This window comes from Nicotiana tabacum, chromosome 17 (genome assembly GCF_000715075.1).
Source record: "Nicotiana tabacum cultivar K326 chromosome 17, ASM71507v2, whole genome shotgun sequence".
NCBI classification, from domain to species: Eukaryota; Viridiplantae; Streptophyta; class Magnoliopsida; order Solanales; family Solanaceae; genus Nicotiana; species Nicotiana tabacum.
Genome location: NC_134096.1, coordinates 137,821,207 through 137,848,879, shown reverse-complemented (window position 1 = coordinate 137,848,879; position 27,673 = coordinate 137,821,207). Strand labels below are relative to the sequence as shown.

Below are 27,673 nucleotides of genomic sequence, written 5' to 3'. Positions count from 1 at the left end.
CAAAATTCTCATACAAAAATCCAGAAATTCATAATTACCGACCGACGTCAGTCGAAAATAATTATTTTTATTTATTTATTATTTTATTATTCCGGCCGATTTCGATCGGTATGTTAAAATTTACAAAGAAATACAAAATTATTACATATTTATAATTCCGACCGAAGTCGGTCGATATTTTGAAAAATAAATAAATAATAATTTAAATAATACCGACCGACGTCGGTCAGTATATTTATTTTAGTAAGTCAAAGCGGTCAACCAATGGTTGAATTAATCGACCAACTTCGGTCGAAAAATTGCGACCGCCTTCGGTCGCAACACCTTAGCGACAATTATTGTTCCGACGAATTAAAAGCGGTCGAAAATCGGTCGCCTTTTCTTTAATTCCGACCGATATCGGTCGGTATTGGTGGACGAAATTTGGCAGTTTTCTAGTAGTGTAATTAAATCCTTTTATTGAAGATACTGATTATGATTTGGGAGTCATTTAAGGGGAATTTATGCAATTTGTATAAAAAAAAACTCGTTTACTTTAAGTTTGTAAACTTAGTTAATCCGTGCAATTAAGTTTGTAATATAGTATATATATTAGAAAAGAGTATTGCATTGTGTCACCCATAACTCCAAAGGCCCATATAACTATTCACTAATTTCGTTGCAAACAACTGATTCATTAGTTTCTCCTAACCAACAAATGCTAGACATTTTTCCTAGTATTCACAAAACAATCACAGCATAGCTTAAGTTTTGAACGTCATTTGCATAAGAACGAATCTATAAAAAATTTAAATTAATTTAATTGATAGCGTGAATATTACAAAGTCAGGTTAACTAATAGTTAACTGCAGATAAGATTGTGTAATAAGTATAGCTTAGTAACATGAAAATTGACGACTAACATCAGAGGCGGCACTTATATTCGTCAATATGGGCTTGGCCCTTTTGGGCCAGCCTAGCCTAGTCCGTAATTTAGCAGGGTTGAGCTAGAATTTTTGAAGCTCATTTAATAACGAGACTTTTAAGCCCGGCCTGAGTAAGCCCGTGGTCCGTGAGACTTGACTGAGGCTGGACTGGACCGGCCCATGGGCCTAATAAAAATATTTATTTAAAATATATAAAATATAAAAAGTATACTGCCTTTATCGATGGAAAGTTAGAATTGGATCTTTACTTAGAGAAACCAAAGCTTCATCTTGAGATATTTCAAGAGATGGATGTTGTTATGTATTGGAAGGACCATTCTAGAAAATATTCCGATCTTTCAGTGATGGCGCGTGGTGTACTTAGGCCTCATTTGTTTGCACTTAGTGGAGGTCTGAATCTTAATCATTCAAATCTCAGACATTAAGTGCATTTATTTTTAAAGTTTGAATATTTATCATTCATATCTTAATCATTAAGTTAGCGTTTGGCCATAAATTCTCAAATTAATTTTAAAAATTCTGATTTTGGTGAAGTTTGGTTTGAAGATAAAAATGTGTTTGGACATGAGTTTTCAAAAGATATTTCACTTTTTTTGCTGAAAAACATGAAACATGACTTATAACTCACAAGTTCTAAAAACTATCACAAATACCCATCCATACCTTTATCAATAACATTCATTATATTATCGCAAATCATAGTCCTGAACATAAATAAATTTAGTACAAAATTATCATTTTTATAATGAACTACATAATACACTATCAGATGACCGAGAAAACGAAGCAGCATTGTTACAAATAATAAATGGTAGGCTCTTTTATAAAATATAAAAATTTGGGGCAATTTTTAAAAGATGTAATAGTAATATTTTGGGCCAATTTGGGATTTGGGTTTTGAAAATTTGCCAAAATATGGATCAAATTTATGAACAAACATGTATTTTTCAAAAAAAAAAAAACAAATATATTTTGGCAAAATTTATGGCCAAACAGGTCCTAAGTGTGTTTGTTTTTTTTACTTCACAACCACTTAATGGGTCTGAATAGGTCTGTAAGATTAAGATCTATAACAAAGACTTAATTTCATTAAGATGTTATCATCCACATTCATTACTAACTGCCGCCACCGCCTACCATTATCAACTATCACCATGCCACCCACCATCACCATACTCCACCACCACCACCACCATCATCATCCTCAATCATAGCTGTCATGCACCATTATCGACAACCACCACCCACCATCTCACTACATTCGCCACCATCATTCTCAACCAAAAACTGATCCACCTCAACTATCACAACTAATCACCCCATCACCATCAAAAATAATAGTCGGCATTGCCACCATTATAAACTACCACCACATTCCTTAATTACAACCACAACCACTACCACCACCCACCATTATTAATTATTATTATCCGCCACCATCATCCTCAACCATAATCGCCATCACTACTAATTACCACTAGTTACTACCCAGCACCACCACCAGCAACCAAAACCATCACAAATCACCGCCTCTAGTCAACATTCACAAACACCACTGTTAGCCATCACCACCACTAACTACCATATTTTAAAATATATATATATATATATATATATTATTAACAGAATATTAGATTAATTTATATTTTATTTGAATTTTATGTTCATTAATTTTTAAATAAAAATAAATTTTGTACATTCAGATATTAAAATACAAATAGTCTTAATCATTTAGTATTCAGATCTTAATACAAATCTTAATATTCAGATATATATTCAAATAACTCAATCTTAATGCACATCTTGATATTCAAATGTCTTAATCTTAAAAAAAAATAAAGCCTTTCTATTCCTATTACCATTGTACCATTGGAAACAACATTTAGCATTGGTGGGCAGGTTCTGACAAAGTACATAAGCTGCATCCATCATGAAAATATCCAAACATTTATTATGTAACGACCCGATCGGTCGTTTTGAGCTCTAGTGCATTGTTCGGCGGTTTGAGGCCTCGAGTAGCTTCAATTCATGTTGTATGACTTGTACGCGTGGTCAGAATTAAATTTTGGGAAGTTCAGAGTGGTTTCGGAAGGAAGATTCTAAATTCGGAAGCTTTACGTTCGAAGAGTTGACTTTGACTTTTGAGTAAACAATTTCGGAATTGGGATTTGAAGGTTCCAATAGGTTCGTATGATGATTTCGGACCTGGACGTATGTTCGGGTTGAGTATCGGGAGATCGGAAGAATTTCGGCGTCTATTATGGAAAGTTAGCATTTTAGAAGTTTAAGAATTTCTTAAGTTTGATGGAAGTGATATTTGGTATTATCGATATCCGTTTGGGGTTCCGAGCCTTGAAAAAGGTTCGTATCGTGATTTGTGACTTGTACGTAAAGTTTGGCGTCATTCTGGAATGTTGATATGATTTGAACGCGTTCGTCAAAGTATGAAAGTTTGAAAATTGAAAGAAAGATTTTGATCGTCGAGTCATGATTTTGATATTATTTGTAGCGTTTTGAGCCTTTGGATAAGTTTGTATAAGGTATTGGGACTTGTTGGTGTGATTGCATGGGGTCCCGGGGCCCTCGGGTTTGAAACGGATTGAAACTTGGAATTGAGGACATGTTGTTGCTGCTGAAGTCTGGTATCATCGCACATGCGGAAGGAGTGGCCGCAGGTGCGGTCACGCAGGTGTGTAGGGGCCATCACAGGTGCAATTTTAGTGGAAGCGACTTGGAAACGCAGGTGCGAGGAAACTTCCGCACCTAGAAGTCGCAGATCCGGAGAAGTGATCGCAGAAGCGGAAGGAGCTGGGCAAGACTGGAGTCGCAGAAGTGGAAGGAGCTGGGCAAGACTGGAGTCGCAGAAGTGGAAGGGCTCCGCATGTGCGTGATAGATCAGAAATTGCATACCTTTCTTTTCCCGAACCAGGACTCCACTTACCGCTATCTCGGATACTGGGCTACGATTCTCTTGTCCCCTTATTCAATTTTTTTGGCGAGCTCCTCGAGCATTTTCATTACCGCAGGATCAGTCCCCGATTCGTTACCATTTGACCTTTCCTGTACTGGCTCGGTACGACGAGTAGTTTCCGGCTCAACCCTATTCGGAGGTCTATGTTGATTTTGTAATTGAGAAATAACGGCTTGCTGAGCCTGAAGCGTCTCGAATATCACTTGGAGACTGAGTCCTTCATCTCCCCTGCCATGTGTTCCTTGGCCACTAGATCGGCCTTCTCTGCGTACACTTCATCGAGATTTGCGCCTAGGTCCGCGTTTACAGCAACGTGCAAACTAACATCGACTGGGTTGGCAACCAGTGCTCCCCCGAGATTAACCCGTGGCACCTCGACTTCTGGAGCAATCACATTTTCGTTTTTACCGTGGAATCCGAGGCCATTGTCACCGTGTGTGGATGCGTTTTGTGAGTTTGACATGTTTTAACCTAAAAGCAAAGATACTTGACAAGAACAAGCGTAAAATAGTGTGTTTTACCAGAATCAGTACTGAACAATCAGTATTATCCTTAGCCCCACGGTGGGCGCCAAACTGTTTACCCTAAAAATTGAGTAACCATTAAACTTTTATTATGATTTTAAGGATATGTGATTTAAACCAGCACCAATTGATAAACAACAAATTAAATAGATAACTTGGATAATAAAATAAATCAAATCGATCCGCAAATAATACCTCGACCTCGATTCGAGATAGTCTTGAGATTAGTTAATAAGAACAATGGAGGATGGACCAAACGGCGATGAACAGTAAGTAAAGCAAAGAAAGCAGCGTATATGTATATTCTTTTCAGTGAATCCTGTCTACAAATGATTGGACCTCCTCTTTATATAGTAGAGGAGACCTAATTATGGTATGTCTCTTATTACAGATAGAAACCGTATAAACAGCTAGTTATCTGCTTCTGATTTGGTCCGTTCCGAGATTCACGCCATGATCTTCTACCGATCACGGATATCCGTTCCGAGATTCACGCCATGATCTTCGACCTGTTACTGATATCTCGCTATTCCGTTATTATGCTCCCCTCGAAGTCGGTCATACTTGATCTCGATTGTTGCTGGCCTCGGTCTCAATGTACACTTCGATCTCTAGGCTTGATGTCTCATCTTCGAGTCCTGGTCCGATTTATTACGAGGCTATCCCCCGATGCAACTCCCTTGTCTCGATCAAACAGAAAAATCGGGTAGGTCCGATTTTAACCGTATACATGGGGCTTTTGGTTGTTCCGAAATAATGAATTTAACAATACGATACAATCAATTTTAAATAAATAATCAAAACAAATATTATTTTAAGATAACAATACAATACGATACAATGAGTAACAACCATCCAAACAAGTTGTAAAGTAGCAAATAGCAATGCCGAGATACCTATTTGGACATCAATATCGATTCCTTGTGATTCAAAATAAGTGCTCATTAAAGGTTTTGACAGATTCATTACAAAAATTATTTAATAACATTAATCATTTGAATTATTTTGACTAAAGTAGATCATTTACTGAAGTAAAGCTCCTTAGACTTTTTAGATCACTAGTCTTAGAGTACGCGCTTTGCGCGTGTAACCCGTCTTAATAAATTATATGCTTTTTATAGTGAAAATTATGTTTAGGTTACAAAAAAAAAAGTTTACAAGAAAAGAATTCTTGAAAATAATAATTGTTGATCCTATTTAGTCAATTACTCAAGAAGGAAAAAATTTTACCCCATATAAGTTCTCAATCTACCATCTTAATTACTCTGTTCAACTTTATATTTCTCCTAGTTTTATAATTTTATTACTTCAATTTCATAAATTATCATGCTTTCTTTTTAGTTTCAACAAGAACATATAACCTTATTGGAAATTTAAAAGTTAACTAAAAATAATTGGAAAGTTATATATTCTCAAGCTCATTCTAAAAGACCTAAATTAATTGATATAAGAGGTCTATTCAAATATTTCTTTCTTAATCGATAAAAAATATTGTAGAAGTTATTCTAACAAATTAAAAAAAATTTACTATCACAAAATAGCATCCATAATCTACTCTTTTTTTTTAGAGAGGTTTCTTTCTCCATCCATAACCATGCATCTAGCAGATTCTACATCTGAATGTATCATATATTATCTTTTATATTTACCGAGTTTTATGGACAATCAAATATTGTCTTTTATTTACTCCTGGTTGTCATCGCTCGATCACTTTCTTTTTCACTAAGTGATTGATTAGGGACCTTAGCGTACGATCTTGGCTAGTTTTCTCTCAACTTTTGATCTTAGAATCCAAAAATATTATCTTTACAAACGATCTAGGCCTGTATTCGGAGTTTTCTTGGGGTTGGTAAGGCAAAATTAGGCCACCCTATTGTCTATAGCCGTGCATTTGTCCTTCATGCTAGTTAGCATAATATGAAAAATAAATTTTAATGTATCTTCTAATAATTGCTTATAGTTTCATACACATTAAACCAAAATAAATATAAATCGGCTCATGAAGGTAGAAGATAATAAAATTTATTGTATATATTCATGTTCGTATAACGAATAACAAAAATAAAGAAATACAATAGAATAATACTATATTCTTTATGTTAGCTTTAGCTAAATAGTAAATGGAATAGAAAAGGATATTGAGACTTTTTATTCAAGTAACTCGGTATAGGACCATAGGTATATAATTTTTTTATGCACAACCAAACCAAAAAAAAGAGTTATAGACAGCTTTTTCTAGAATTTAAATATATTGTGAAAAAACTTTCTTGTTCAACATCATACTTTTAAAATGAGTTGATGAAAAACATATAATATAAAATATGTGAAACTTCTTTGGAATAGGCTTCGGAGCCGCACTTGGAGGAAACGACTTTTGTACAAACTTTTTCGAATCCATTCTTTTCAAGATTAGCGGTGCCCCCGATATCTGATCAACTCGAGAGTTGTATGTCTCCATTTTTTTATCGTTGACTTCAATTCTCTTGTCCCCTAATTCAATTCTTTTGGCGAGCTCCTCGAGCATTTTCATTACCGCAGGATCAGTCCCCGATTCGTTACCATTCGACCTTTCCTGTACTGGCTCGGTACGACGAGTAGTTTCCGGCTCAACCCTATTCGGAGCTCTATGTTGATTTTGTAATTGAGCAATAGCGGCTTGCTGAGCCTGAAGCGTCTCGAATATCACTTGGAGACTGAGTCCTTCATCTCCCCTGCCATGTGTTCCTTGGCAACTAGATCGGCCTTCTCTGCGTACACTTCCATCGAGATTTGCGCCTAGGTCCGCGTTTAGAGCAACGTGCAAACTGACATCGACTGGGTTGGCAACCGGTGCTCCCCCGAGATTAACCTGTGGCACCTTGACTCCTGGAGCAATCACATTTTCGTTTTTACCGTGGAATCGGAGGCTATTGTCACTGTGTGTGGGTGCGTTTTGTGAGTTTGACATGTTTTAACCTAAAAGCAAAGATACTTGACAAGAACAAGCGTAAAATAGTGAGTTTTACCAGAATCAGTACTGAACAATCACTATTATCCTTAGCCCCACGGTGGGCGCCAAACTGTTTACCTTAAAAATTGAGTAAGAATTAAACTTATATTGTGGTTTTAAGGATATGTGATTTAAACCAGCACCAATTGATAAACAACAAATTAAATAGATAACTTGGACAATAAAATAAATCAAACCGGCTCGCAAATAATACCTCGACCTCGATTCGAGATAGTCTTGAGATTAGTTAATAAGAACAATGGAGGATGGAACAAACGGCGATGAACAGTAAGTAAAGCAAAGAAAGCAGCGTATATGTATATTCTTTTCAGTGAATCCTGTCTACAAATGATTGGACCTCCTCTTTATATAATAGAGGAGACCTAATTATGGTATGTCTCTTATTACATAAGAAAACCGTATAAACAGCTAGTTATCTGCTTCTGATTTGGTCCGTTCCGAGATTCACGCCATGATCTTCGACCGATCACGGATATCTGTTCCGAGATTCACGTTGTGATCTTCGACCTGTTACTGATATCTCGCCATTCCGTTATTATGCTCCCCTTGAAGTCGATCATACTTGATCTCGATTGTTGCTGGCCTCGGTCTCAACATACACTTCGATCTCTAGGCTTGATGTCTCATCTTCGAGCCCTCGTCCGATTTATTACGAGGCTATCCCCCGATACAACTCCCTTGCCTCGATCAAACAGAAAAATTGGGTAGGTCCGATTTTGACCGTATACATGGGGTTTTTGGTTGTTCCGGAATAATGGATTTAACAATATGATACAATTAATTTTAAATAGACAATCAAAACAAATATTATTTTAGGATAACAATACAATACGATACAATGGGTAACAACCATCCAAACAAGTTGTAAAGTAGCAAATAGCAATGCCGAGATACTTATTTGGACATCAATATTGATTCCTTGTGATTCAAAATAAGTGCTCATTAAAGGTTTTGACAGATTCATTATAAAAATTATTTAATAACATTAATCATTTGAATTATTTTGACTAAAGCTAGATCATTTACTGAAGTAAAGCTCCTTAGACTTTTTAGATCATTTACTGTGGAGTAAAGCTCCTTAGACTTTTTAGATCACTAGTCTTAGAGTACGCGCTTTGCACGTGTAACCTGTCTCAATGAATTATATGCTTTTTATAGTGAAAATTATGTTTAGGTTACAAAATAAAAGTTTACAAGAAAAGAATTCTTAAAAATAATAATTGATGATCCTATTTTGCCAATTACTCAAGAAGGAAGAAATTCTACCCCATATAAGTTCTCAATCTACCATCTTAATTACTCTGTTCAACTTAATATTTCTCCTAGTTTTATAATTTTATTACTTCAATTCCATAAATTATCATGCTTTTTTTTTTAGTTTCAACAAGAACATATAACCTTATTGGAGATTTAAAAGTTAACTAAAAATAATTTGAAAGTTATATATTCTCAAGCTCATTCTAAAAGACATAAATTAATTGATATAAGAGGTCTATTCAAATATTTCTTTCTTAATCGATAAAAAATATTGTAGAAGTTATTCTAACAAATTAAAAAAAATTTACTATCAAAAAATAGCATCCATATTCTACTCTTTTTTTTTAGAGAGGTTTATTTCTCCATCCATAACCATGCATCTAGCAGATTCTACATCTGAATGTATCAAATGTTATCTTTTATATTTACCGAGTTTTATGGACAATCAAATATTGTCTTTTATCTACTCCTGGTTGTCATCGCTCGATCACTTTCTTTTTCACTAAGTGATTGATTAGGGACCTTAGCGTACGATCTTGGCTATTTTTCTCTCAACTTTTGATCTTAGAACCCAAAAATATTATCTGTACAAACGATCTAGGCCTGTATTCGGAGTTTTTTTGGGGTTGGTAAGGCGAAATTTGGCCACCCTATTGTCTATAGCCGTGCATTTGTTCTTCATGCTAGTTAGCATAATATGAAAAATAAATTTTAATGTATCGTCTAATAATTGCTTATAGTTTCATACACATTAAACCAAAATAAATATAAATCGGCTCATGAAGGTAGAAAAATTTATTGTATATATTCATGTTCGTATAACGAATAACAAAAATAAAGAAATACAATAGAATAATACTATATTCTTTATGTTAACTTTAGCTAAATAGTAAATGGAATAGAAAAGGATATTGAGACTTTTTATTCAAGTAACTCGGTATAGGACCATAGGTATATAATTTTTTTATGCACAACCAAACCAAAAAAAAGAGTTATAGACAGCTTTTTCTAGAATTTAAATATATTGTGAAAAAACTTTCTTGTTCAACATCATACTTTTAAAATGAGTTGATGAAAAACATATAATATAAAATATGTGAAACTTCTTTGGAATAGGCTTCGGAGCCGCACTTGGAGGAAACGACTTTTGTACAAACTTTTTCGAATCCATTCTTTTCAAGATTAGCGGTGCCCCCGATATCTGATCAACTCGAGAGTTGTATGTCTCCATTTTTTTATCGTTGACTTCAATTCTCTTGTCCCCTAATTCAATTCTTTTGGCGAGCTCCTCGAGCATTTTCATTACCGCAGGATCAGTCCCCGATTCGTTACCATTCGACCTTTCCTGTACTGGCTCGGTACGACGAGTAGTTTCCGGCTCAACCCTATTCGGAGCTCTATGTTGATTTTGTAATTGAGCAATAGCGGCTTGCTGAGCCTGAAGCGTCTCGAATATCACTTGGAGACTGAGTCCTTCATCTCCCCTGCCATGTGTTCCTTGGCAACTAGATCGGCCTTCTCTGCGTACACTTCCATCGAGATTTGCGCCTAGGTCCGCGTTTAGAGCAACGTGCAAACTGACATCGACTGGGTTGGCAACCGGTGCTCCCCCGAGATTAACCTGTGGCACCTTGACTCCTGGAGCAATCACATTTTCGTTTTTACCGTGGAATCGGAGGCTATTGTCACTGTGTGTGGGTGCGTTTTGTGAGTTTGACATGTTTTAACCTAAAAGCAAAGATACTTGACAAGAACAAGCGTAAAATAGTGAGTTTTACCAGAATCAGTACTGAACAATCACTATTATCCTTAGCCCCACGGTGGGCGCCAAACTGTTTACCTTAAAAATTGAGTAAGAATTAAACTTATATTGTGGTTTTAAGGATATGTGATTTAAACCAGCACCAATTGATAAACAACAAATTAAATAGATAACTTGGACAATAAAATAAATCAAACCGGCTCGCAAATAATACCTCGACCTCGATTCGAGATAGTCTTGAGATTAGTTAATAAGAACAATGGAGGATGGAACAAACGGCGATGAACAGTAAGTAAAGCAAAGAAAGCAGCGTATATGTATATTCTTTTCAGTGAATCCTGTCTACAAATGATTGGACCTCCTCTTTATATAATAGAGGAGACCTAATTATGGTATGTCTCTTATTACATAAGAAAACCGTATAAACAGCTAGTTATCTGCTTCTGATTTGGTCCGTTCCGAGATTCACGCCATGATCTTCGACCGATCACGGATATCTGTTCCGAGATTCACGTTGTGATCTTCGACCTGTTACTGATATCTCGCCATTCCGTTATTATGCTCCCCTTGAAGTCGATCATACTTGATCTCGATTGTTGCTGGCCTCGGTCTCAACATACACTTCGATCTCTAGGCTTGATGTCTCATCTTCGAGCCCTCGTCCGATTTATTACGAGGCTATCCCCCGATACAACTCCCTTGCCTCGATCAAACAGAAAAATTGGGTAGGTCCGATTTTGACCGTATACATGGGGTTTTTGGTTGTTCCGGAATAATGGATTTAACAATATGATACAATTAATTTTAAATAGACAATCAAAACAAATATTATTTTAGGATAACAATACAATACGATACAATGGGTAACAACCATCCAAACAAGTTGTAAAGTAGCAAATAGCAATGCCGAGATACTTATTTGGACATCAATATTGATTCCTTGTGATTCAAAATAAGTGCTCATTAAAGGTTTTGACAGATTCATTATAAAAATTATTTAATAACATTAATCATTTGAATTATTTTGACTAAAGCTAGATCATTTACTGAAGTAAAGCTCCTTAGACTTTTTAGATCATTTACTGTGGAGTAAAGCTCCTTAGACTTTTTAGATCACTAGTCTTAGAGTACGCGCTTTGCACGTGTAACCTGTCTCAATGAATTATATGCTTTTTATAGTGAAAATTATGTTTAGGTTACAAAATAAAAGTTTACAAGAAAAGAATTCTTAAAAATAATAATTGATGATCCTATTTTGCCAATTACTCAAGAAGGAAGAAATTCTACCCCATATAAGTTCTCAATCTACCATCTTAATTACTCTGTTCAACTTAATATTTCTCCTAGTTTTATAATTTTATTACTTCAATTCCATAAATTATCATGCTTTTTTTTTTAGTTTCAACAAGAACATATAACCTTATTGGAGATTTAAAAGTTAACTAAAAATAATTTGAAAGTTATATATTCTCAAGCTCATTCTAAAAGACATAAATTAATTGATATAAGAGGTCTATTCAAATATTTCTTTCTTAATCGATAAAAAATATTGTAGAAGTTATTCTAACAAATTAAAAAAAATTTACTATCAAAAAATAGCATCCATATTCTACTCTTTTTTTTTAGAGAGGTTTATTTCTCCATCCATAACCATGCATCTAGCAGATTCTACATCTGAATGTATCAAATGTTATCTTTTATATTTACCGAGTTTTATGGACAATCAAATATTGTCTTTTATCTACTCCTGGTTGTCATCGCTCGATCACTTTCTTTTTCACTAAGTGATTGATTAGGGACCTTAGCGTACGATCTTGGCTATTTTTCTCTCAACTTTTGATCTTAGAACCCAAAAATATTATCTGTACAAACGATCTAGGCCTGTATTCGGAGTTTTTTTGGGGTTGGTAAGGCGAAATTTGGCCACCCTATTGTCTATAGCCGTGCATTTGTTCTTCATGCTAGTTAGCATAATATGAAAAATAAATTTTAATGTATCGTCTAATAATTGCTTATAGTTTCATACACATTAAACCAAAATAAATATAAATCGGCTCATGAAGGTAGAAAAATTTATTGTATATATTCATGTTCGTATAACGAATAACAAAAATAAAGAAATACAATAGAATAATACTATATTCTTTATGTTAACTTTAGCTAAATAGTAAATGGAATAGAAAAGGATATTGAGACTTTTTATTCAAGTAACTCGGTATAGGACCATAGGTATATAATTTTTTTATGCACAACCAAACCAAAAAAAAGAGTTATAGACAGCTTTTTCTAGAATTTAAATATATTGTGAAAAAACTTTCTTGTTCAACATCATACTTTTAAAATGAGTTGATGAAAAACATATAATATAAAATATGTGAAACTTCTTTGGAATAGGCTTCGGAGCCGCACTTGGAGGAAACGACTTTTGTACAAACTTTTTCGAATCCATTCTTTTCAAGATTAGCGGTGCCCCCGATATCTGATCAACTCGAGAGTTGTATGTCTCCATTTTTTTATCGTTGACTTCAATTCTCTTGTCCCCTAATTCAATTCTTTTGGCGAGCTCCTCGAGCATTTTCATTACCGCAGGATCAGTCCCCGATTCGTTACCATTCGACCTTTCCTGTACTGGCTCGGTACGACGAGTAGTTTCCGGCTCAACCCTATTCGGAGCTCTATGTTGATTTTGTAATTGAGCAATAGCGGCTTGCTGAGCCTGAAGCGTCTCGAATATCACTTGGAGACTGAGTCCTTCATCTCCCCTGCCATGTGTTCCTTGGCAACTAGATCGGCCTTCTCTGCGTACACTTCCATCGAGATTTGCGCCTAGGTCCGCGTTTAGAGCAACGTGCAAACTGACATCGACTGGGTTGGCAACCGGTGCTCCCCCGAGATTAACCTGTGGCACCTTGACTCCTGGAGCAATCACATTTTCGTTTTTACCGTGGAATCGGAGGCTATTGTCACTGTGTGTGGGTGCGTTTTGTGAGTTTGACATGTTTTAACCTAAAAGCAAAGATACTTGACAAGAACAAGCGTAAAATAGTGAGTTTTACCAGAATCAGTACTGAACAATCACTATTATCCTTAGCCCCACGGTGGGCGCCAAACTGTTTACCTTAAAAATTGAGTAAGAATTAAACTTATATTGTGGTTTTAAGGATATGTGATTTAAACCAGCACCAATTGATAAACAACAAATTAAATAGATAACTTGGACAATAAAATAAATCAAACCGGCTCGCAAATAATACCTCGACCTCGATTCGAGATAGTCTTGAGATTAGTTAATAAGAACAATGGAGGATGGAACAAACGGCGATGAACAGTAAGTAAAGCAAAGAAAGCAGCGTATATGTATATTCTTTTCAGTGAATCCTGTCTACAAATGATTGGACCTCCTCTTTATATAATAGAGGAGACCTAATTATGGTATGTCTCTTATTACATAAGAAAACCGTATAAACAGCTAGTTATCTGCTTCTGATTTGGTCCGTTCCGAGATTCACGCCATGATCTTCGACCGATCACGGATATCTGTTCCGAGATTCACGTTGTGATCTTCGACCTGTTACTGATATCTCGCCATTCCGTTATTATGCTCCCCTTGAAGTCGATCATACTTGATCTCGATTGTTGCTGGCCTCGGTCTCAACATACACTTCGATCTCTAGGCTTGATGTCTCATCTTCGAGCCCTCGTCCGATTTATTACGAGGCTATCCCCCGATACAACTCCCTTGCCTCGATCAAACAGAAAAATTGGGTAGGTCCGATTTTGACCGTATACATGGGGTTTTTGGTTGTTCCGGAATAATGGATTTAACAATATGATACAATTAATTTTAAATAGACAATCAAAACAAATATTATTTTAGGATAACAATACAATACGATACAATGGGTAACAACCATCCAAACAAGTTGTAAAGTAGCAAATAGCAATGCCGAGATACTTATTTGGACATCAATATTGATTCCTTGTGATTCAAAATAAGTGCTCATTAAAGGTTTTGACAGATTCATTATAAAAATTATTTAATAACATTAATCATTTGAATTATTTTGACTAAAGCTAGATCATTTACTGAAGTAAAGCTCCTTAGACTTTTTAGATCATTTACTGTGGAGTAAAGCTCCTTAGACTTTTTAGATCACTAGTCTTAGAGTACGCGCTTTGCACGTGTAACCTGTCTCAATGAATTATATGCTTTTTATAGTGAAAATTATGTTTAGGTTACAAAATAAAAGTTTACAAGAAAAGAATTCTTAAAAATAATAATTGATGATCCTATTTTGCCAATTACTCAAGAAAGAAGAAATTCTACCCCATATAAGTTCTCAATCTACCATCTTAATTACTCTGTTCAACTTAATATTTCTCCTAGTTTTATAATTTTATTACTTCAATTCCATAAATTATCATGCTTTTTTTTTTAGTTTCAACAAGAACATATAACCTTATTGGAGATTTAAAAGTTAACTAAAAATAATTTGAAAGTTATATATTCTCAAGCTCATTCTAAAAGACATAAATTAATTGATATAAGAGGTCTATTCAAATATTTCTTTCTTAATCGATAAAAAATATTGTAGAAGTTATTCTAACAAATTAAAAAAAATTTACTATCAAAAAATAGCATCCATATTCTACTCTTTTTTTTTAGAGAGGTTTATTTCTCCATCCATAACCATGCATCTAGCAGATTCTACATCTGAATGTATCAAATGTTATCTTTTATATTTACCGAGTTTTATGGACAATCAAATATTGTCTTTTATCTACTCCTGGTTGTCATCGCTCGATCACTTTCTTTTTCACTAAGTGATTGATTAGGGACCTTAGCGTACGATCTTGGCTATTTTTCTCTCAACTTTTGATCTTAGAACCCAAAAATATTATCTGTACAAACGATCTAGGCCTGTATTCGGAGTTTTTTTGGGGTTGGTAAGGCGAAATTTGGCCACCCTATTGTCTATAGCCGTGCATTTGTCCTTCATGCTAGTTAGCATAATATGAAAAATAAATTTTAATGTATCTTCTAATAATTGCTTATAGTTTCATACACATTAAACCAAAATAAATATAAATCGGCTCATGAAGGTAGAAAAATTTATTGTATATATTCATGTTCGTATAACGAATAACAAAAATAAAGAAATACAATAGAATAATACTATATTCTTTATGTTAGCTTTAGCTAAATAGTAAATGGAATAGAAAAGGATATTGAGACTTTTTATTCAAGTAACTCGGTATAGGACCATAGGTGTATAAATCTTTTATGCACAACCAAACAAAAAAAAAAAAGAGTTATAGACAGCTTTTTCTAGAATTTAAATATAATATGGAAAAATTTTCATGTTCAACATCATACTTTTAAAATGAGTTGATGAAAAATATATAATATAAAATATGTGACTTTAATATTATCAATATGAAATTAAAGAGGTGCAAGAATAATTCCCCCAAAAGCAAAAATAAGACGTAAGATATGTGTTAATATCTCTATCCATATACTCTCTTCTATTTGTGGTTAGAGAATACTGGAGCATCTACACGTTATTGTTATAGTTTTATTTATAGAAAAAAAGAAGTAAGATATTAACAATTTAAAATAAGAAAAGATTTATAAGGAAAAGAATTTATTGATTTTAATTTCCTAAATATTAGGACTTTTTACCTAATTTAATAAGAAAATATTTAATAACCAAAATTTTAGTTGATTTTAAAGTGCTAGATCTTAAGAAAGTTAAAAACAAATTATAACTTTGTCTAATGTGAAACCTTTTTCTAAAGGGTAAAAAAGGCGAACGATATTTCGTTAAGGGCCTTCGTGCTTTTAATATAGTATAGATACGGGAGTAAAACTCCTTATACTTTTTAGATCATTTACTTGAGTATAGCTATACTAGGGAAAACATATTGACATCTTTTTTACGTTTAAGCTATATTTGTTTTGGACAAAAAAAGAAAGTAGTTCATTCCATACTTCTAGCTCTATATTTGGGTATGTCGTTGGATATATACAGTTAAATCTCTCTATAACAGTCTCGTTTGTACCGAATATTTTTGGATGTTATAGCGAAGTAATGTTATAGAGAACATATATTATAACATAACATAAAAATTGGTTCCGAAAAAGCTTGGCTTTTATAGAGAAGTGTTGTTATATAGAGATGTTGTTATAAATAGGTTTGACTGTATTAGATTTTCTCCAACGCTGATTATATTATTTGTCTACAAACTAGAGAACATCCAAAGCAATTCATGATCTTTTAGATTTTAGAGTTTGATCCCCTTTTTTTTAAAATGTTTTTGAGCGGAGAAATGCAAGAACTATATAAATAAACTCACTATAGGGAATAGATGGCCACCAGTTCCCTTAGTGACGGTACAAGTCAACTCCCAACAGCTGTAAAGTTGCTACCTGCACACGCAACAGTGCAAAACTAGTGCAACAGTCAACTTTATAGGGAATGCCATTTACCTATCTTACTTGCATCATATAAATAATGTCACAAATAAATTACTAACATCAAGTAAAGGTAAACCAAAACACTTGCACATTCAGAATCGAGTCAAGAAATTCTCTCAAGTCTGTGTCAATCTCGCAAGTGATTCTCAAGGGCATCAAGAATAGAGAACAACATAACGAAGGACCAATTTCCTGTATTGAGTCATTACATGTCTTTAGTTGTGTTGCACCTTTGTTAAAGCACTTTACTTGTAATTCCTACTTAGCTTAGTTAGAAGCATTGTGTAGGAAATCATTATAAAATCATAAGCCTTGTGTTTGTGTCTTGGCTAGAGTTAGTGGAGTTGTAAGTCTTTGTAATAGAGTTATTACAAAGTAGCTTGTAATAGAGCTGTTACAAGTTAGTGAGAGATTAAGAGGTTAATTCCTAGGTTACAATAGATTGTAATCTAAAGTTTGCTCGGTAGTGAAGTTGAAATCCTACAAGGGTAGGTCGTAGTTTTTAATCCCGTGATTTGGGAGTTTTTCACGTAAAATTTTATTGTGTCATTTACTTACTGATGTGTGCGTGCGTTATGTTGGAACTTATAGAGAACCTGGTTCTCTATATAGTTTGGTGGACCCTTAGTTTCTATGAGGGTGCTTAACGGGCAGATAATTATGCTTAACGGTTCGACTTATTGGTTATCAGATTATAAATATAGTAATCCGCTAGCCATCCGATAAGATAACGGGCGGATTGGTATCAGATTAACGATTATCGGGCGGTTTATCGTCGAAACCAAATAGAAATATTTTGGTATAATATTGAAATAGATTCTTTTTTATGGGTGGTTTTGTTGACTAACTTCCTGTACGTATTCTAACAGATTTGATGAGCTGGATTTAATTGAAAATTATGGTGGGAAAGTTATAAATTGGAATGGACGTCGAGTCTTAAGAGTTCTTGCTACTTCAAGATCCATAGGAAAGTGTAAATATAAAAATTCTTAACAGGTTAACGATTTATCCGATAAAATAATTTTAGTAATTCGCTCCCAAATCGTTAAGCGGTTAATTATAAAATCTCAATCTGTTCACCATCCATTACCCCGATAATCTGATACCAATAATCCAATAAGTCATCGATTCAGTTCGGTTAACAGTTTTGATTTGATTTTGAACAACCCTAATGTAGCTAGTTGAATACTAAGATCGCTTCACTCAAACCCTTTTGTTAGATTAGAAAGAAAACTAGTGATGACAATTTCAACACAAATTTATGTGACAGTTCAATTTGCTTATATCATGTCCCTTTTATTATTTTAAAATTAAAAAAATGACCTTATCTTTTATCTGTAAAAGACAGATCTCTCACCTCTAAAAGTAAATTTCACATGTGTAAAAAATAATTAGGGCCATAAAACTTAAAATAAATTTGTAAAGAGCGACAAAATCAAGTGACCTTGAAAAAACTCGCTCTCAACTTGTTTAAATTCAACATCACTCACCCATTTGCCAACACTGAGACATAAGGGTGCAAACTTACTTTTTTGACATAAAGTACGATAATTCCATGACTGAAATTCTTTTTTTCCAAAGAAAACTTTCTAAAGTTGCAAATAGCAATGCCGCGATACTTATTTGGACATCAATATCGGTTCCTTGTGATTCAAAATAAGTGTTCATTAAATGTTTTGACAGATTCATTACAAAAATTATTTAATAACATTAATCGTTTGAATTATTTTGACTAAAGCTAGATCATTTACTGAAGTAAAGCTCCTTAGACTTTTTAGATAATTTACTGGAGTAAAGCTATACTAGAAAAAAAAAATTGACGTCTTCTTTACTTTTAAGCTATATTTGTTTTGGACAAAAAAAGAAAATAGTTCATTCCATACTTCTGGCTCTATATTTGGGTATGTCGTTGGATATATACAGTTAAACCTCTCGTTTGTACCGAATATTTTTGGATGTTATAGCGAAGTAATGTTATAAAGAACATATATTATAATATAACATAAAAATTGGTTCAGAAAAAACTTGGCTTTTATAGAGAAGTATTGTTATATAGAGGTTTGACTGTATTAGATTTTCTCCAAACGCTGATTATATTATTTGTCTACAAACTAGAGAACATCCAAAGCAATTCATGATCTTTTAGATTTTAGAGTTCGATCCCCCTTTTTAAAAAATCGTTTTGAGCGGAGAAATGCAAGAACTATATAAATAAATTCACTATAGGGGAAATTACAAGTTTTATCAAAATCTGACACTCCATATTATAAGACAAGAAACATACAGTATTTATTTCCGGATAGAATATTCGTTTTCACTCGAAGCACCAGATATATAGGAACTACTGGTTATTCTTTCGAAGAAGACAAATAACAGAAATATTTCCCCTTATTCTAAATGGGTACACAATCCCCTTATTCATTACATACAAATATAACTTGTGTACACATAACATGATCTAACGAATCCTAGCCTTGGGCGAAGTTCCTTTGGTTGTAACAGTCCAAGTTGTCCCCAGGAGCAACATTCAACATACCACAATACCTCCTGTAGTATCCAATTCGATCTTCCACTGCGGCATTCGGACCTACGCCACATTCAATTCCACCGTTAATAATGTTGGTAATTACACCGTAACCAGGTGCTCGATTCGCCGACTGATCAGCGGCGGACGGAGTCCAACTACCGATGATAACGTCGTGGCTTGATGGCTTATTATCCTGTGGTGTCATCCAGAACCATATAGCTGTTTTGAATGATATAGTAGCATCTGTAGCTACTAAATCTGGGTTGTTAACTAGGTCTTGTCTAATTGCATTTCCAGCTTTCTCATAGTTATTTTGGCTGCAAAAGTTTATCATTTCAAAATCAGTCATTATGGCACTAAATATATGCATTTTCAGTGTTCTTATTTAATACTCCGTATGAAACAGATATAGAGAAATGACCCTTAATATAATTGCCCCTGTCAAAGGTCATTTAAGGTGATTTTTCAACAATTGGTATTCTATTGATCTTTCTTACGTACTTTGTCAATTGGATGGGTCCTCTACCATAATATCTGTCACTCTGGTCATTTTGCCTAACAAAGCAATATCCTCCTGTAAAAGGTTCTGCACTCAGGGAACCACCTGCGAAAGAACAAATGTTACACCTTCTAATAATAAGTGGAATTAGTAACATAAAAAATAAACCAGACAACTTGGTAAATTGCACCCGATCGATAGACACTTTCATATATTGATTCAGTACTACAATGCAAACAGAGTCAAAAACAAATTAGCAGCATTGCTAAGATTACAGTTGAGGGATGATAAGTCAAATTACCTGTAGTTTCATGAGAAGTTTGACCGAAAAAGGCAGCAATTTCTTTCCTACGGGCAGTATCATCACCACTAGTTCCAAAACCAGGAAAGGAATTGGCAGCAGCTATGAATGCATCATAAGTATAGAAGCCATTGGCAGGACATCTACCGTCGTTCCTATTCTTCAGCATCTCGTTGAACAAGTCATTCGTTACAATTGAGCCAATGCCTTGTGCCAAGCTCCCTGTTAGGAACAGGAAAAACACACAACAAAACAATGTCAGTGGTGATCCAGAAAACTCCATTTTCCTCTCTTCTTTCTTATGCTTTTTGAGTTAGAACGTTTAGTTATGTGTGTGGGTATTTATAGGACTCAGATTTAAGGTAGGCAGAGACTTTTCAACTAATAAGGTTAAATGGGGCTTTGATTAATTTGTTAAATGTCAGTTTTCCACATCGTAGTTGTCAAGTTTGCGTCTTGTTTGGGTCATATACGTGTTTCATCATAAATGGCCGATACTGTGAAGAGAGGCACCCGGAGTTCTTCCAAGATACTTCCTCCGTTCACTTTTAATTAATTTGTATGCCCGTAAGAAATAATAAATAAATTACATAATTTATCATGATACTCATATTAATTAGTATATAATTTTAATGAATTTGAAAAATAATTTGAAATGACCAAAGGACAAAACAAGAAAAATAAATTACTTTTCTCTTCATACACGAAAGTGGACAAGTAAAAGTGAAAATCTATTTTTAAAATAAGGACAAATAAAACTGAACTGAGGAGTAAATAGCAAGGAAATAAATATAAAATTTTCTTTTCTGATACAGACTACAGTAACCTAAGCGATATACATGTGACGCTAGGAATATTGATAGCATTCTATTGGATGTACTGAAATTTAGTGCGTCTAAAACGAATTACAAAATATTTAAAAATAATGTAACTTTAATTTTTTTTAATTTATCTTCATTGAGATGATTTATAATAGCAGAAATTTCTTTTAGCAAAGTGACGTCCTTGAGTGAAGTAGGGAACTTGCCACTCGTTACCAGGGCCACAAATATATTGAACTGAACTGTCTTTATGCACAATCTCGCCACTCTAATGTACAGAAACCTTCACCGTTTGCTCATTAGTCATGACCAGGATATGTTAGAGTACTGTATTTGTAAAATAATTTTGGAGAAGAAAATAACGTATAGACAAAAATGTAAAAGAAGTAGAAACTAATTCGAGCCCACTGAATTTACAGTGTATCCTAAAGGAACTTAATCCCCTCCTAGTACTCGAGGTTGTGGATTATTTCCTCCCAGGATAGAACGGATTACACACTGGTGTAGCGGTACTTCAAACCCCAATGTTTCAACGAACACAAATGGCGGCAACACATCACACTTACTGTTGCTTTGTTGTAGTTAAAACAATGCAGAAAGGAAGATCTGAGGGAGGGTTCATGTATTTATAGTCAAAAATATTGGGTTATACTGAAGAGTTACAACTCTTCAGGTAAGGTTGCAACTCAAAATGGTTGTTTTGTAAAATGGCCATTTATGCAAACTACCAAATTCAATCAGAATTTTCGTAAGGAAGATCTGAGGGAGGGTTCATGTATTTATAGCCAAAAATATTGGGTTATACTGAAGAGTTACAACTCTTCAGGTAAGGTTGCAACTCAAAATGGTTGTTTTGTAAAATGGCCATTTATGCAAACCGCCAAATTCAAATTATAACGGAAAAATTAAAATGGATGAAAATTGAATTACCGTTATAGTAACGGTCTAATTTGGATTAATTAATATTGCGTTAATATTAACAAATAAATTTGGTCCAAAAAATTAATCAATCAATTGACCATATCCGAATCCGAAGCCGAAGCCGAAGCCGAGCCGAGCAAGCGACGACGACGACGGCGCGAGGCTTGCTTTCTTCTTAACTCTTTAAGAGCTAGAAGAAGAGCAATTGTATATATACCCATCAAAAGTCTTTTTCTCCTCCAATATGGGACAATGTCCTTTGTCAAGGAGGGAAAATCAAATTTTTATTTTTCCATCCATTTCCCATTTACCCTCTTTTAAGCTCTAAGAGGGGCTTAACCCAACAATACCCCACATGAATGAGGAATGACTATATTACGGAAATATGCATGAAATATTGTGTGATTTACAAGCAAGGATTAATTGCATCTGGATAAGTAGGTTTTCCTTTGAATTTTTCGTAGTGAACTTATGTCGGATATACTCGATCAATCGGTAGATTTGATATCTTTGAACCGTCAAACTTTGGTGTATACCTAGACAACCATAAGTCACATAATCAACCCTTAACCGTCTTTGGTTCTCATTGTTGTGTTCGTTTCAGCCATGAACACCACCTGATTTCATAAGTGCGTAGAGAACTGGCCTTACAAAGTTCTTCTTGAAGCGGCTAACACTTCATACTTACATAGGTGATTCCTAAACGTGTTATCCCGTAGATACACTATTTGATATACCCCGTATCAAATTTAGAAACCATTAAAAAGCCTTAGTGATTTATCCTTGGTACTGAACATTGTCTTATCACGAGAATGGACCAAACATTTTTGTTGACAATGTTGAACCGTCATTAATGACTTTGTTTGATCTCCTTTAACCTAGATCTTGGGATCTCCAGTCTTCTAGGTAGAGTTACCGCTACAATGACTTGTTCTCGGCCATAGTCCCATTCCCCCCGATGATATTTCAATTACCTCTCTAGTTAGGCCTTTTGTAAGTGGATCTGACACATTATCGCTTGACTTTACGTAGTCAATTTTGATGATCCCCCTAGAGAGTAGCTGCCTACCGGTTTTATGTCTTCGTCGTATATGACGAGATTTATCGTTATACATAACGCTCTCGGTCCTTTCAATTGTTGCTTAACTATCACAATGTATGCATATTGGTGCCAACGGTTTGGGCCAAAATGGAATATCTTCCAAGAAATTTCTGAGCCATTTGGCTTCTTCACCCGCTTTATCTAAGGCTATAAATTCAGCCTTTATTGTAGAGCGGGCAATACACGTGTAACGACCCGACTTGTCATTTTAAGAATTAACTCCCCGTTCAGTGACTTAAGGTCTCGAGCAGTTTCGTAATATGTATTATGATCCACGGCTGTGGTCGAGTTTGATTTTCGGAAGATTCGGAATTAAATTAAAAGAACAATTCTTGTTTAGAAGCTTAAATGGAAAGAGTTGACCCGAGAGTTGACTTTTGAGCAAACGACCCCAGAATAAAATTTCGATGATGGCAATAGCTTCGTATGATAATTTTGGACTTAGGCGAATATTCGGATTTGGATTTGGAAGTCCGTAGGACAATTCGACGCATTTTGGTGAAAGTTAAAAAATAGAAGATTTTTGAAAAGTTCGACCGAAGGTTGAATTTTTGATAACGAGGTCGGATTTAGATTTTGAAAATTAGAATAGCTCCATTATATCATTTATGACTTATGTGCAAAATTTAAAGTCATTCCGGATTGATTTGATACGTTTCGGTACAAAATATAGAAGTTGAAAGATTTGAAAACTCATAATTCGATTCGATGCGCGATTCATAATTTCGGCGTTGTTTGACGTGGTTTGAAGCCTCGACTAAGTTCGTATTATATTTTGGGACATATTGGTATATTTGGTTAAAGTCCCGAGGGCCTCGAGTGGATTTCGGAAGGTTAACAGAGCAATTTGGACTTGAAGGAAGCTGCTGGAAAATGGCAGCAGCTATTGGAATCGCACCTGCGGAATTATGTACGCATGTGCGACCATCGCATAAGCGAGATGAAGCTCGCAGAAGAGAAATTGGATGGGGTGGACTGAGGTCATAGGTGCGAAGAATTTACCATACCTGCGTGATCGCAGATGCGGTACATGGAGCGCAAAAGCGCAGGATCTTCGCAGGTGCGCAAATGGTCGTCGCTTCTGCGGTTACGCAGAAGCGAAAAGAACTCCGCAGGTGCGAGGGTATCTGGTCAGTGGAATTCCACATAAGCAGATTTTGGCTCGCAAAAATGAGCTCGCATGTGTGACAAATGTGTCCGCAGAAGCAAAAATGGACAAAAACATAAGGGGTCGAAAATCAGTCATTTCTTCATTTCGATTGAAATTCTTGGAGCTCGGATTTGGGCGATTCTGGAGGGATTTTTCACAATATTGGTTGGGGTAAGTGTTCTATATCCTAAATTATTTATATTTCATGAATCTATGATTATATTCATCGTTTAATTCGGATTTTAATGGAAGAAATCAGGATTTTGGCAAAATCTTCCAATAACGAAAATTTAAGATTTGGAGGTCGAGTTGTTATCGGAATTTGATAAAATTGGTATGGTTGAACTCGTATCGGAATGCGTGCTCGAATTTCATAAAAATTATGTCGAGGTTCCGAGAGGCGGGTCCCGCATTGACTTTTATTGACTTTTAGGAATAAATTTTTAAGTCGACGTATTATTATCCGGAATTATTTTTGATAAATTTTAATGAAGTTATACAATTAATTTGGATAGATTTAAATGGTCCGGAGTTCAATTCAACCAAGAAGGCAATTTTGAAATATCACGATAACTTCAAAAAGATAAGTATCTTGCCTAACCTTAAGTGAGGGAATTACCCCTTAGGCATCGAGACTTATGTGCCATTTTTGTGAAATGTGAAAAGTCATGTACGCAAGGTGACAAGTACGTACTCGGGCTTATATGTGAAAACTATATTGGGTTAAAGTATTAGGCATATTATGTAGTAAATTGGATAATTGTTGGCATTTATTAAATCGTCTATTTGCCATGCCTCAATTCACGTTTGTTGAATTTGTTTTTGTATGATAATTTGATGTGATCATTACTTGTATATTTATGTGGATTCCGTGAAATTGATGATTTGATATTTCTTAGAATTTAATTTCATTATGGATTTTCCATCTGCAAATAATTAATTAAACAAACTTAAGAAGAAGTATAAATATAATTATCAAAATTTGGATTAATGAAGGCGTCGCCCTATGCTGATTATTTTCTATCTCTGTTGATTATTTTTGAGGTCTTACACACATTGTGTGGAGCCTTGGGCTATTTATTGTGAAATTAATTGATTTTGTTATATCTTTAGAATGGGTTGTGGCCATTGGGCAAATCGTGATATGAATTGATTTTGTTATGTTCCCGTGATAATATTCCGTGTAAATTATTGTGTTATTTGAGTTATTATTTTGAGAATATAATGGTGGCATTTCACTGTTGATATTATGTGGGTATAAGGGTGGCATTTCACAGTTGTTGTGTGTATTGGGATATTGTCTGGGCGGAGCGATAAGGGTGGCTATAGGAGAGATAAGGGTGGTTATATGAGCGATAAGGGTGGCTATTGCTATTGTCAGGATGGAGGGATAAGGGAGGCTATTATAGGAGTGATAAGGGTAGCTATATGAGAGATAAGGGTGGCTATTATCAGGGATGCTATGTGATGATGTGGAGTTATTGCGTTGGTAACTTTTGTGTGATGTTGTGATTTTCCTTATGTTTATTTTTATACCTTGTGCAATTTATCTTGTTATTGGTAAATTGATAACAGTATGATTTATGTTAAAATTGGGAGTCTGTGGCTATTGCCAGGCAGATTATATTATATGGGATCGGGTTGCACGCCGTAACATGTATGATTAATATTATGTGGGATCGGGTTGCACGCCGCAATAGATATGAAATGTGGGCACGAGGTGCCGGAAAAAATATGATGATGATATTTGGCACGTGAGTTGTCCGTGCAGTTGTGATATGAAATGTGGGCACGAGGTATTGTAGTTAAATGATAATGATAATTGGCACGTGAGTTGTCCGTGCGGTTGTGATAGAGAAATTGGAACGAGGTGCCGTAAAAATATGAAATTGGGCTGAGACCCGTACTTTAGATTTTAAAATGAGGTGTCACAGGGTGACTTTTATTCGAAAGATATTTATTTGAGAAAATTATATTTGAAAGAGATTTTTTTGAAATAATTATATTTGAAAGATATTTATTTAAGGAAATTATATTTGAGAGAGATTTATTTGAAAGAATTATATTGAAAGATATTTATTTGAGAAAATTATATTTGATAGAGATTCATTTGAAAGAATTATATTTGAAAGATATTTATTTGTGAAAATTATATTTAAGAGAGATTTATTTGAAGGAATTATATTTGAAAGATATTTATTTGAGGGAATTATATTTGAAAGAGATTTATTCGGAGGAATTATATGTGAACGATAGTTATTAGACTAGTGAGTGTCTTGATTGTACCTCGTCTCTACTCCACTGAGGTTAGTCTTGATACTTATTGGGTACCGACCGTGGTGTACTCATACAACACTTCTGCACATTTTTGTGCAGAGTCAGGTATTGAAGATATCGGACTCAGACAGAGTTAGAGTGCTATCGCAAGGATTCAAGGTAGAGCTGCTTTGTCGTCGCAGTTCCTTGGAGTCTTTCCATTTTATTGTACTATTAATTATTATTCAAATAGTATTGAGTATTCGATCCTTGAGATCATTTCATGTATTCAGTTAGAGTTCGTGACTCAGTATTACCAGTCTTGGGAGGTTTTCATATTTGATTCCGTTGTTGACTTCGATTGTTTATTTAAAAAAAACTTGAAATGTAATTGTACTCGGCTTACTTAGTCTTAATGACTAAGTGCCATTACAACGTCTGTGGTGGGATTTTGGGTCGTGACAACACGTTAGTTTGAACGACTTCCAAGATACTACTCCTCCACCAATAATGAATACATATCCACTTGTGGACTTAGAATCAGTTGAACCGGTGATCCAATCTGCATCACAGTATCCCTCAATCACCGCAGGATAATTACTGTAGTGCAAAGCAAAGTCTTGGGTATGTTTTAAATATCCCAAAATTCGTTTCATCCCCATCCAATGAGATTGACCTGGATTACTCGTGTATCGACTCAATTTACTTATAGCACAAGCTATATCTGGTCGAGTACAATTCATGATATACATTAAACATCCTAGCACACGAGCATAATCCAATTGTGATATGCTTTGGCCTTTGTTCTTTGCAAGCGCAAGATTCACGTCAATTGGAGTCTTTGTAAATTTAAAATCTAAGTACGTGAATTTGTTAAGTACTATTTTTATGTAATGAGATTGTGACAAAGCCAGACCTTGAGAAGTCTTATGGATCTTAATACCCAAAATTAAATCGGCAACTCCCAAGTCTTTCATATCGAACTTGCTAGTTAGCATACGCTTGGTCGCATTTATGTTGGCAATGTCATTACTCATTATCAGCATATCATCCACATATAAGCAAACAATGACTATGTAATTTGCAACATTTTTAATGTACACACATTTATCAAATTCATTTATCTTAAAACCATTTGACAATATTGTTTGGTCAAATTTTGCATGCC

General features: G+C 34.7%; 1 protein-coding gene across 1 annotated transcript; it reads right to left on the bottom strand.

Moving 5' to 3' along the window:
- Positions 1–19,112: 19,112 nt before the first annotated feature.
- LOC107771200 (acidic endochitinase P) lies at positions 19,113–20,570 on the bottom strand. Its single transcript, NM_001405180.1, has 3 exons — positions 20,256–20,570; positions 19,957–20,059; positions 19,113–19,772 (listed from the first exon to the last, which is right to left on the bottom strand). The coding sequence occupies exons 1-3, from the start codon at positions 20,536–20,538 to the stop codon at positions 19,397–19,399; spliced, it is 762 nt and encodes a 253-aa protein (NP_001392109.1). The 5' UTR covers positions 20,539–20,570; the 3' UTR covers positions 19,113–19,396.
- Positions 20,571–27,673: the final 7,103 nt, after the last annotated feature.